The sequence below is a fragment of the Schistocerca gregaria genome, chromosome 3 (genome assembly GCF_023897955.1).
Source record: "Schistocerca gregaria isolate iqSchGreg1 chromosome 3, iqSchGreg1.2, whole genome shotgun sequence".
Taxonomy (NCBI): Eukaryota; Metazoa; Arthropoda; class Insecta; order Orthoptera; family Acrididae; genus Schistocerca; species Schistocerca gregaria.
The window spans coordinates 857258776-857272797 of record NC_064922.1 but is presented as its reverse complement, the minus strand read 5'-3'; the positions used below and the strand labels follow the sequence as shown (position 1 = coordinate 857272797).

At 36.8% G+C, this 14022-nt stretch overlaps 1 protein-coding gene across 1 annotated transcript in view; it reads left to right on the top strand.

The window, feature by feature from the left end:
• The window catches only part of LOC126355631 (probable flavin-containing monoamine oxidase A), a 268309-nt gene that overhangs the window by 148904 nt on the left and 105383 nt on the right, over positions 1–14022 (top strand). Inside the window, exon 3 of the mRNA XM_050005996.1 lies at positions 1188–1344. Within this exon, the coding sequence (XP_049861953.1) occupies positions 1188–1344 (157 nt within the window). The remainder of the gene's footprint in view (positions 1–1187; positions 1345–14022) is intronic.

Genomic DNA, 14022 nt, shown 5'->3' with positions numbered 1-14022 from the left:
GGCGTATGACCCTAGTTTTTCTGTGCCCTAAAACAAAACAAAACTAATTTTAAAAATATATTATAACTGTGTAATTAATTTCTCACTCTTGATCATCCCTTTTATGAATCATTATAATTGAGATGGCAAGTCATTTGTACTTCACCTCACCCTTCATTTTTTCACAGTATGAATACCCTGTCTATATTCTTCCATGCAGCACATTCCCTTCATATAATTTCACATGTAAGGTACTAATAAACTAATAAAATAAACTGTATGCATTTGCTCATAATACAGAACTTTTGACATTGTCCTTATTGTATAAACTGACTGTTGTAACCTTTTTTGTGCGCAATCAATGTTATTAGATTATAGAAGCCAATTTCTTGGCCATATAATTCTTGATTAAAATGAAAATTACAGCAGCGCCACATTGGCAGTACATGTGCATGTACTGACTGTGCCAACACATTGCTGCTTTAATTTTTAAATATGATGACAGCTGAGCTACTCCCAACATGTAAGGACCAGTATAGTCACACGAGTTGCAGCTCTGTGTATCTGGAGCAGCTTGCAGAATGTTGACTTGTTGTGTGAGGAAGCACTGAACTTATGACCAAAATCAATGAGAATGTCATAAGTTATTACACATTGCTGTTTCACACGTGTGTTGTAGATGGCAGGATGATGTGGGAGAGCTACACTTTCATGCAGGCTGATCTGGATAGTGAAAAATGTTATACTAAGCACCATGGTGACCACTTTTGTGCACCTGTTGTTCACAAGAGTTGCAGTCATGGGATGGTCCATTGTTGTAGCAAAGGCAGTTAGCTTAAGTCCACTGATTAAGTTGTAGTAGCTGTTGCTGTTTGCTGTGGTATCTCCACTAGGGGGAATTCCTAATCATAATGCTCATAATGAAATGAAGAGAGCAGATGGATGGATTTCACAAACACTTTATTGTTTAACATGCAGAAAGAAGATGTACACGATACAGTAACACACAGCAGACTGTGAACATCAGATACTCTCCCCACAGGAGCTCAACCAGTCACCACAAAGTCTTATTTTCTCACATTTGTATTGTTGATTGTAAAGTCCTCACAACTTGTTCCAACTGAAAACAATTATTAAGATGAAAAAGTTTAAATATCAGGTTTCATTCATTGTATGATATTTAATTTTAAGAAATAATTTTGTTCCAGGTAGAGAATATAATGAAAAGAATCAACTGGAATGAGCCATTAGAAGATCCTTATGTTAAAGAATTAGACAGCATGACGCTGGAAACTTTTCTCAATTGCCATCTTCAAACACAATTAGCTGTTGGTATCATGAAATCATTCATTCAGACGTGCATAGGTATGGCTATTAAAAAGTAATAGTTGTTTTTATATTGTTTTGCTGCTGGTACCATAAGTATGAAATGCTTCGGTAGAAGGACTGAAAGATTTCATTGTGAGAAATTCGATACAAGAATACAATTTTCATTGTATTTTTGTTCACCAGCACACAATGCCATTCACAGTAATCATACCTGCTGCTGGTATATCTCATAATAATATGAAACTCAAGGCATCAAATGCAAACATGTGCTGACAATCATTGTATGCACATTATTTGTGTTGCTTTTGGCGTAGGATCAAAGATTTCAGAGTTTCATTTTATGTGTCATCAAGCATGATACTGAACTCATCCACAACAATTTGGAAATTGCTTCTTCATATTGCAATCTTTGCATACAGTAACTTTCAATGTCCCATAACTCCTGTCGTATAGGAATTGCATTTATATAATTCATAGTTCTCTCGTTTGTCTAAATTTTGATTGTGTACGCAACCATGAAACTTCCCGTAGGTGGGGATGCTTGCGAGCCTTGGCAATACAGATAGCCATACCGTAGGTGCAGCCACAACAGAGGGGTGTCTGTTGAGAGGCCAGACAAACATGTGGTTCCTGAAGAGGAGCAGCACTTTTCAGTAGTTGCAGGGGCAACAGTCTTGGTGATTGACTGGTCTGGCCTTGTAACATTAACCAAAACGACCTTGCTGTGCTGGTACTGCAAGGGGAAACTACATCCATAATTTTTCCTGAGGGCATGCAGCTTCACAGTATGGTTAAATAATGATGGTGTCCTCTTGGGTAAAACATTCTGGAGATAAAATAATCCCTCGTTTTGACCTCCAGGTGGGGACTACTCAGGAGGACATCATTATCAGGAGAAACAAAACTGGCATTCTATGGATTGGAGCATGGAATGTCAGATCCCTTAATTGGGCAGGTAGGTTAGAAAATTCAAAAAGGGAAATGGATAGGTTAAATTTATATATAGTGGGAATTAGTGAAGTTTGGCAGCATGAGGAACAAGACTTCTGGTCAGGCGAATACAGGGCTATAAATACAAAATCAAATAATGGAAATGCAGGAGTAGGTTTAAAAATGAATAAAAAAATAGGAACTTGGATAAGCTACTACAAACAGCATGGTGACTGTATTATTGTAGCCAAGATAGACATGAAGCCCAGGCCTACCACAGTAGTACAAGTTTATAAGCCAACTAGCTCCGCAAATGATGAAGAGATTGCAGAAATGTATGATGTGATAAAAGAAATTGTTCAGATAGTGAAGAGAAATGAAAATGTAGTAGTCATGGGGGACTGGAATTCGACTGTAGGAAAAGGAAGAGAAGGAAAAGTAGTAGGTGAATATGTACTGGGGGTAAGAAATGAAAGAGGAAGCTGACTGTAGAATTTTGCACAGAGCTTAATTTAATCATAGCTAACACTTGGTTTAAGAATCATAAAAGAAGGTTGTATACATGGAAGAGCCCTGGAGACACTGGAAGGTTTCAGATAGATTATACAATGGTAAGAGAGACATTTAGGACCAGGTTTTTAATTCTGAGACATTGCCACGGGCAGATGTGGACTCTGACCACAATCTATTGGTTATGAACTGTAAATCAAAACCGAAGAAACTGCAAAAAGGTACGTATTTAAAGTGATGGGACCTGGATAAGCTGAAACAACCAGAGGTTGTAGAGAGTTTCAGAGAGAGCATTAGGGAATGCTTGACATTAACAGGGAAAGGAATACAGTAGAAGAAGAATAAGTAGACGTCTTCAACTTTTGTAGTCCTGTCTTCCTCAGTTGCGTGTAATATTACGGTATATTGATAATTTTTACTTTAGGGCCACCTGACAGCATGTGAATAAAACACAATTTTAGTGCCATACGTGTTTCGCCTTTATTTTCTGAAAGGCATCATCAGTGGCCTGGAATATGTACATATGTTAGCTATTTAATTTACATTTTTGTCACAGTGCCTATAGGTTATAAACAGTTCTGGTGGTTGGTATTTCCTATTAAGTAGTAATGTTTTGTACTATACTTACAGATTGCGTGGACAATTTCTTACATATTACGTTCCTGTTGCATTTTTGGTGTTGTTCTTCTTCTTATGAATGCCAATTTGTGGTTTTTTCCCGCATTCAACAGCACTGTGAACTGAACACTTGTTTCAATGTAATGTTTTGTTTCCTGTTGCTGACTGTCAAATGTTTTTGGCAAAGATCGAATGTTATTGCCAAACTTTCGAGTGCAATTATTGAAGTATCTGTGATCTGTTTGTATATGCATTGTGTGTGTGTGTGTGTGTGTGTGTGTGTGTGTGTGTGTGTGTGTGTGTGTGTCTGATGGTGTGATATAATTTTTTTGTGCTGTGTGTTATGGTGCTCTCTCTCTCTCTCTCTCTCGCTCTCTCTCTCTCTCTCTCTCTCTCTTTTCCGCTCTGCTTGTGTGTGTGTATTTTGGTGTGATACATATTATTTTATTATTTATTTATTTTTAGTTTGTGGGCTGTGTGTGTGTGTGTGTGTGTGTGTGTGTGTGTGTGTGTGTGTGTGTCCAGATGGTGTGGGGAAGAGTTTTTTTTTTATTTTATGTTATCATTTCCTTTATTAAGTGTAATAGGGAGCCTGTGCTGATGTGTGTTTGTTCATTTATTACATGTTTGTTTTCTGCTATGGCTTTCTGGATGTGTAAGTTTTCTTGCATTTGTATAAGATGTTTGTCATGGTTGCTTATTCTCATTATTTTCATTTCTTGTTCCATGTTTGTAGGATGATGGTTATGGTGTTTTAAATGCTCTGCAAATGTGGAATGGTTTGTTACATACTTCCAACATCTGATATTTTCTTTGTATCTTGTTTCAAAATTCCTGCATGTCATGCCTGTGTATACTGCATCACAACTTTGACATTCAAGTTTATATATCCCTGATTGTTGGAATTTCTCCCTCTTGGTAGCTGGCTGGTTTAGTTGTGATTGGAGGGTTTGCTCAGGCGTATATGCTATTTTGAACCCCTGTTTCTTTAGGATGGTTGCAACTCTGTGTGTTAGTTTATGTGTGTAGGTAGAATAAGTAGCTTTGAGAGATGAAATAGTGACAGCAGAGGATCAAGAAGGTAAAAGCACAAGGGCTAGCAGAAATCCTTGGGTAACACAAGAGATATTGAATTTATTTACTGAAAGGAGAAAATATAAAAATGCAGTAAATGAAGCAGTCAAAAAGGAATACAAACGTCTCAAAAATGAGATAGACATGAATTGCAAAATGGCTGAGCAGGGATGGCTAGAGGACAAATGTAAGAATGTGGAAGCATATATCACTAGCCGTAAAATAGATACTGCCCACAGGAAAATTAAAGAGACTTTTGGAGAAAACAGAACACCTGTATGAATCTCAAGAGCTCAGATGGAAAACCAGTCCTAAGCAAAGAAGGGAAAGCAGAAAGGTGGAAGCAGTATATAGAGGATCTATACAGGGGCAATGTACCAGAGGGCAATATTATGAAAATTGAAGAGGACGTAGATGAAGATGAAATGGGATTATACACTTTCTCTGTGTTAAGTGACAGTATACTTTTCCTCATAACTGTAAAACTTATCAATCCTTTCAATGGCTATAGTTCTATATGCCGGCATAAAATACCTGGCACTTTAGAAAGTGAAACTCGGGGAAAATAATATGTTGTGCAAAGATCTTTGATGTGCAGGAACATGTACACTACATGTTTCTGTATTATGAAAGTATAAATTTGAATTCCACTAAACATGGCTTGTTACTCTCTGAAGCAGTGAAATCAAGATTGCAATGCACTTTTGTAGGCCAGTCGTAGCTCATGTCATGTAATCTCAACAGCCAATGGCAGTGGATATTCAGAGCATAGGATACGTGATGTAGTCAGCCAATAGCAACATCCCTGTTATGTGGTGCGAACACACAAATAGGAAAAGTTGATGGTTTAAATTAGTATACATAGTGTTGCTACAAGAAAAGAAAAGCTCTTACATATAATATTGGTCTCAAAGTTTAATAAACTGCAAGAGAAGCTAAGCTTTCACATATAATGTTAATCTTTTTTGCCCTTGTTACACTTTAGATACCTCACACAAATGTGCCTGTAAAATTTTTAATGACATAAATGTTTGATCTTCTGGGCTTGAAATTCTTCTGAATGGTCATCCTCAAAGAGTTGTTTTTTAAATGAGAGTCAAATGCTCTGTGATTTAAGAAATTCATCATACATAGTTGGATATAGATCATCTTGTGTAAAAGGAAATTTACTTTGATAGTAATGCTTTTCAAACAACCATATGTAATATTTTCTGTGACCTGTTAGGAATAGGTTGTTTCATCAGTTGCCAGAGAGCACCAAATAACAGGCGTCCTGTATTTGCGCAGCTAAGATGATGCAGGAAGCCTGTGTGTTTCTACATGTAAAACATTAAAAGATCTTACATTATGTTGTAAAAGAAACAAGATGTTAGAGATTACTCCAAGAGTATCAAAATTTTGTGAACCATACTAAAATGCATAATTTGGCTTAAAGTGCACATTCATATGTCCAAATTCAGATGTAAATTTTCTTGGAGTACCAGTATTGTATCATCCCATGTTTGGTTCTTTATTATGGCATAATGCCATATGTGCTAGAAGATGAAAACATGCACTTGAAGTGCTGCGAACAGTTGAAACAAGCTAATAGTGTGGAATTAAACACTTCGTTTCAAGTAAGTTGATTGACACAGTGAAAGACATTAATAAAAGCCAGATTTATTTAGCAAAGTGACAAAAATAACTTTATTGTTCTGCAAGGCAATTAATGCTTGACTGTCAGAAAGGTGGAAATAAAATAAAATCTGAAACTAATAACATATTGTAGCCTTCCGTAATTATGTGAATGTATTTTAATTCACTTGATAGATCCAGATCACAGAAATCCATTTTGTTTTCATTTGACATGAGAGCTAATAAATGAGGTTCACTAAAAGTAAACATGGGTAATGTGGACAGTACTCACATCCCCACTACAACTCAGACTGCTCAATGCATCAGTCCCAGATCTATGATATTTCCAAACTAGAGTAACCCCCCTGCTCCTCGAGCGTTTGAGGTACAACATCAAAAATTTTAAAAATTGACTTTTCAAAAATATGTTCATCTTTCTGAAGAGTCTGGTACATAAGACATATGTGTTCAAGGAAATTAAAGACATGTTATTTTGTCTTAAGTGTGCCAAAGTGCAGTGCCACACCTCTTCATACACCATTCTCTTATTTCACGTCACTGTATTTCCCTCTGTGGAATTCAAACATGTAAACTACATTCAGGACAGTGAAAATTAAAATGTCCTGTGATGCCTCTCCTGCTCCTAGCCAACCAGTTTGACATCCTGTGCCTCTTGAAAAGAAAAACTCGCAATTAATACTGGATGGGATTATCTGTAACTGGGAGAACAAGAACTCTTCAGAAAATTTGCACTATTTATTGCCAATTAGCTAATAACTTGCTGCTTTGTGACATAAAATTAAGTATAGTATACATAAAAACAGTAGAGACAAGAGACAAGCAAAACAGTACACATTTCTTCAATCCTTAAGTCCTAGCATATTTTTCTCTCTAATCTTGCTTCAGCTTTACATGTAATGTTTTCCTTTCTGGGAAAAAAATCTATTACATCATCAAAGTTCATCAAACATTTTGCTACATGAAAAAATGAAATGATGTTGTCTAATACTGAAAAAGCTGTTAATACAAATAGTACTCAAGGTTGGTGTGGTTTTTCGATCTGATTATGTGTATTTTTGTCACTGTCTGCTAGATAAAATGATATAGACCTGCCTAATATTGCAGCAAGACTGTTTGGCACAAATGGTTATTTTTATAACACAACAGAATATAATTCACCAAACTACCAATATCAAATGCCTATTAGGCCTACTACAAGCAGAAGGCTTGATGTTAGGAAACAGTTTCACATTTCATTCATACGTTCCAGCTTCTCAAGCATAAGATTGAAAAGTAGTAGTACGAAATTTTTATATAAATTTGGAATTGTCATATTCTTCTATAATTTTTGTGATGTCCTCATTTCTTCTCCTTCCTCATTCTAAAAACAATCTTGTCATTACTAATTCTGTAACTACTCCTGCCAGTGTCAAAACGTATTCTCCAGTTAACTTCACTAACCTTGGCAAAATCACCAGTTTAGTTATCCTGCGTTTATTGTCTGGTTAGGTGTCATTACATGTTTGTACAAGGCATTTTCTGCACTGCTCCCATAATGAACTTGAGCGGCTGCTAGCCAGGGACTGTACAACAGGCCCTTACTCGTATAGTGGTCTGGCCAAAAATTTTCTGTCAAAATTTCATTTTTTTTGATACACCAAAAAAGAATACAAAATCTTTCTTATCTGTTACTCCTGTTAGTCATTTGTTTCCACATTGGTAGTCTGAATCTATGGACTTCGCTAGTAATTATAACAATTCTGATCATTCGCAAACCAAGTCAACCACATAAACAATGATTGGTATTCACCCGTTCGGCTTTACTCCGCTCAGCTCTTATAGCCCCATCCTCTTTTGTCTGTCAGAAAGTTTATTTATAAATGCAACAGGGATTCCCCTCACAGACACATCATGTATACTATCCACACATTCAAGAATCAACTCATGATTCATTCAGAAATCAACTTAGAATATGTCCAAGAATGTTCAAAAACCAACAGCAATGCATTTCAAAATCATGTGAATAATCAATAGATGCTAGACACTTTGGGAAACAAGCTTGTTTTCCTCAAGAATATGAATTTGCCCCCCCCCCCCCAAAAAAAAAAAAAATACCAACTAGGGCAGATACTCTAGATTGTCCCCTGCCCCCTAGATGCAGGCCTGTTGCACATGTGTGAATCTGGCAGCTTGGCCTTGCCAGTAAAATTTTCCCAGGTAGCATCTGGCTGCTTGTTACTACTGCTTATGTAGCTAACAGCCACTCTTCTGTAGCCAGAGGTGGGAGAAGGTAATATTCATGTGCGACACAACTGTGCATGCACATCAGCTCACATAGTCTTCCTAAAGCCTTTGACACATTTTGCTATTGGCAGGCGCTTGTATGAGCACTGTTTTTGTGTAGTATGTGGTGCATTTCCTTTACAACTTAAGTTTTATTTCAGTTTATTTTCTCTTGTTCATGTTTTATTGCTGCAGTATTATTCTGCAATAGCAAGATACAGTAATATCCTTTGTTAAAGTATCAGTTTTTACCAGTCAGAATTACAGAAATGTAACTGAAAACTAAAACAATGAAAAATTCCCAGAATTCTAAAAAATTCCCAGAATACTAAAAAATTCCCAGGTTTTTTCTGGTTTTCTACCGGATGAAAAAATTCCTAGGTTTTTCCTGGCTCTCACAATTGTCCTGAGTCAAATACATCCTGTCCCGGGAGTAGACAACATTACATTAGAACTACTGATAGCCTTGGGAGAGCCAGCCATCACACAACTCTTCCATCTGGTGAGCAAGATGTATGAGACAGGTGAATTATCCTTAGACTTCAAGAAGAATATAGTAATTTCAATCAAAAAGAAAGGAGGTGTTGACAGGTGTGAAAATTACTGAACTATCAGTTTAATAAGTCACACCTGCAACATACTGACACAAATTGCTTGCAGATGAATGGAGAAACTGGTAGAAACTGACCTCAGTGAAGATCAATTGGATTCCTTAGAAATGTTGGAACATGTGAGACAGTACTGAATTATCTTAGAAGATAGGTTAACGAAAGGCAAACCTACATTTTTAGCATTTTTAGACTTAGAGAAATCTTTTGACAATGTTGACTGGAATATCTCTTTCAAAGTCTGAAGGTAGCATGTTTAAAATACAAGGGGCAAAAGGCTATTTACAATTTGTACAGAAACTAGCCGGCATGAAAGGAAAGCAGTGATTGAGAAGGGAGTGAGACGGGGTTGTAGCCTATCTTCAGTGTAATTCAATATGTACATTGAGCCAGCAATAAAGGAAAAAAACAAAAATTCGGATAGGAATTAAAATCCACGGAGAAGAAATAAAAACTTTGAGGTTTACTGAGGACATTGTAATTCTGGATCTGGAAGAGCAGCTGAATGGATTGGACAGTGCCTTGAAAGGAGGACATAAGATGAACATTAACAAAAGCAAAATGAGGATAATGAAATGTGGACAAATTAAATCAGGTGATGCTGAGGTAATTAGATTAGGAAATGAGTCACATAAAGTGGTAAATGAGTTTTGCTATTTGGGTAGCAAAACAACTGCAGATGGTCAAAGTAGAGAGGATATAAACTGTGGCATTCTGGCAGCCATGTCAACAGAGGCCACTGATTACTTATTTACAGCCTGTAGTTTCATCCATTTGGCTTATTTCCTTATTTGTTTTATCATTTTTATAATATTATGTTAGCTCTATAAGCTTGTTTTTATGTATGTCATTATATTTTTATTTAACATCACCACAAGAGCATATCAGAATAATTATCACTTAACCATTTCTTCTTGACAGTCTAAATTTAACTTTAGTCATGTTTTTTATTTTCTCATTACTGTAATACCTTATACACTTGGTAAGGTCACTATAGGCTTTACATATTGGTATTCTTCTTTGTATTCCATATCGCAGAACTATATGTAGGCTTATGGTAGTGACATCTAAAGAATGTATGACACAAATATTATGTGGCCCCTGTACAGCAGCTTGTTATGTACAGTGGTCCCATTACCAAGATGTCTCTGTTGACACTATGGGCTAGAATACACCATATTGTAAATATGTGTGACAGTGCTAAGCTGATTTTGTTTTTATCTTTTGATCATGCTACTACGACTTAGCTGTATTAGGATATGTTTTAAAACAGGTATGGTTCATCATATATAAAGTACATGTTCTCACATATATGTCAGTAATATTTTTCATTACAGTGTACTTTATTGTTTCAAGATGTAGACAATCCACTAGTAGTATTTATGTTCTTTCCAATGTTTTGCTGCAGATGTGTAGATGGTAATCGCAGACAAAAGCCAGTAGTCTAAGGACCTAACGATTTTTTGATCACAGATGGAAATAAAAGAAATTTATTCAGTATAAATTTTATTTTAAGTTAATGAAAACTGAGATCAGTATTGTTACAGATGGAGCAAAGATTACTAATATACTCAACACTTTCATAGATGGCATACAAGATTTATAGTTTAAAAGAAATCATCAGGAATCGAAATATCGTAGCATATTTAGCAACCATCCCACTCAGTGTCTTTGAACCAATGACAGAACCATAACTCAAAAAGATAATTCAGGAACTACAATCCAAGAAGGCAGCATGAGTTGGTGAAATATCAAATTATCTAATAAAGCATGTGAATGAAGAGATAACCGAACCTCTTGTGGATGTAACAAACTGCTCATTCATTGAGGGATGATTTCCAAAAGCGTTAAAATAAGCAAACTTAATTTCAACACACAAGAAAGGCAACAAAGGTAACACAGATACCTAGACATTAGTATCTTTAATCTCTGATTTCTCAAACATAGCAATGCTTATGCGCAGAAGGTTTTTTACATACCTTGAGAAATACACGAGTGTAATCCCAAAATTAAGGTCACTTGTTTTTTATAAGCACATAGACCTTTTTAATTCTACAATGGTTTACATCAGTTTACTGCTTGAACAATTAGCTATTTTTTGGCATAATCACCATTTCTGTCAATGCATTTTTGAAGACGCTGTGGCAGTTTTTGTATGCCCATGTCATACCAGCTCGCCACCATGCTGTTCAGAAGGTTATGAACCTCTTCTTTCACCTTGTCGATGGAGCTGAATTGCTTTCCGGCCAAATGTTCTTTTAACTTGTCTAGAAAGTTGTCCTGTTCAGCTGCAAGGCAGTGAAGAAATGCGCAGGAAGCACCAACTCGTTGCTGCATGTGGTCTTCAGTCAGCATGCGTGGCACCCATCTTGCGCACACCTTCTGGTATTTCAGTGTTTCCATTAAAATTCTGTGAGCATTGCTTTGGGAAACCTCAGGAACCAACGTGCAGAGATCAACCAGGGTGATCTGCCAATCTTCACACATGCTTTGCTCAACATTCAACACAGTCTCCTCAGAAATTGTCAGTCTCCCGCTCCTTTGTTTGTCATGAATTTCGGTCCGACCAGCTGCAAACTCTCTCCACCACTTACGAACATTTTTGACATCCATGTGTGACTCATCATACACTTCCATCAATTGGCGATGGATTTCAATTGGTGCAGTGCCCTTGGCATTCAAAAACCGAATAACTGCGCGCAATTCGCATTTGGTGGTAACATCCGACGGGAGGTCCATTCTCAATGGCTGCCAAGCCGAGACTGAGTGCCTGAGTGTGGCATGCGCATATTTACACACAGTGCGTGAAGCACTCTTCACAACAGTGTAACCAACGGCCACACAAACAGAGATCTGTACTTATAAAAAAAAAAAGGAGACCTTACTTTTAGGATTACCCTTGTAGTATTCTGATTCTGGCACAGCATGGTTCCCAAAAGGAGAAATCTACAGAAACTCTTATCCCAAGCCTAACAGAACACAGATGTGTTAAACAAAATAAATTTAGTATCTGCTATGTTTCTGGATTTGTCTAAATCTCTTGTCACAATAACCCTTGCAGCACTATTTGAAAACCTTAAAAGCCCTGGAATCCATGGATAAGCACTGCAATGGATAAAATCATATCTAAGTAACAGAAAGCAATATGTGAACAAAATCTGGATGCAGATCTGAAATCAGGGATGTTAACTATGGTGTACCTCAAGGATCCCTCCTTCACTCACTTCCATTCGACTTATATGTAAACTATTATTGAAGTCACCCGGTTAGCCATGCTGTCTAATGCACTTCTTTCCAGACAGGAAGGTGGGCCAGTCCCTGGCACAAACACCCAGTGGATTACTGTCAAGGTTCAGTGTGCTGTCCAGTCTGTGGATGGTTTTTAAGGCGGTTTTCCGTCTGCCGCATTGAATGTGGGCTGGTTTCCCTTGTTCTGCCTCAGTTACAGTATGTCGGCTATTGCTGTGCAAACACTTTCTCCGTGTATGCATACACCATAATTACTCTACGACACAAACATTGGGGTTACACTCATCTGGTGTGAGACATTCCCAGGAGGGGGGGTCCACTGGGGGCCGAACCGCACAATAACTCTGGGTTCAGTGTGGGGCGGCAGAGGGGTGAGTCGACTGTTGTAACCTGTCATGGGGTTTTGTACCACTGCGGCTACAGCAGGGATGAAGCCTCTCCATTATTTCTAGGTCCCCAGTTCAATACAATACAATATTGAAGTCAGTGAGAAGGATAAAAAAATTGTATGTTGACAATATGAAATTGTAAGTGCAGAAGAAAAATCTGGAAACATAGGAAAGAAGTGCATATATTTCACCAAATAATTCATTGCACTGGCACATACATAATGACTTAATAATAAATCTAAAAAAGGTAATATTCAACAATGGAAAATCCAGTATGGAATGTTACAGTATTATGAGACTGCAGTCGTGTGTGAATCGCATTTGCATGAGTGTGTGTGTGGGTATGTGTGTCTATTGTTGAAATAGGTCATTGGCCGAAAGCTTTAAGTGTGAAAATCTTGTTGTTGTGCCTATCTGCGGCTCAGAATCTCCGCTATATGATGATTAGCAACTTTCCTTCTCATAATAAAGGTAATATTCATCATTTTCTAGAATAGAGGAAAGGAAGATCACATAGATATATTCGTAGCTGAAACATGGCTGGAAGAAGTTTCTCCCAAAATTTGTGAGAATTACAGCCAACAATAAGCACCAATAGAGATAATACAGAGACAATGTCTACTGTAAATTACGCACTGTAATATTTTATGGAACAGCTTGAGCACTGTGCTAGCAAACTACTTATGCATACAGTGTACCATGCTCTTTTTGATCCACACTTATGCATTACATTATGGAATTGTTGTTTGGGGAAACTCCAGCACGAATAATACAATAATAATATTTTCATTGCAGAAAAGGCTATTAGGACTAAACTGAATAAAAAATGAATTGACTCATGTGGAACTGCCTTTCATAATTAAATAATATTGACATTTCCATCCATGTACAATACTTTAATCATCGAAGGAAGTCCATTGCTAGAAAAAAATCCAGATGTTCATTCACATGACCAAGAAATAAAGGCTAGCTGAGAAGTATACTGCACAGACTGAGAGCACTGAAAAAGGTCCTGGATTCTCAGCTCTACAGCTGGGAAAATATCTCACTAAGAGTCTATCAGAGTCAAACAGCATTCCAGAAATTTCCAAAGAATTATTTAATGGAAGACTTTGTAATTTTGGCAAAGCATATCTTCTCAGTGTGAGTTTATTGATTTACTTCGATGCTTGGTGACCGATATTTCTTATGTCATATTTATTTATCTTCCTCTAATGCAGAAAGACCATGTCTTTGTATTTTGGAGTTACCAAGGTAAACCATTGATAATCATATGGGACTAATTATGTTTCCACTTAACAGTTATCAATAGAGAATTTTGATCTTATCAACATATAAAACTGTAAAATCCATTATAATTTATTGTTTGTAAAACTAATTGATTATTAAAACTTAACAAAGATGCAATTATTATTCTATTTAAACTGTTATATTTGTAT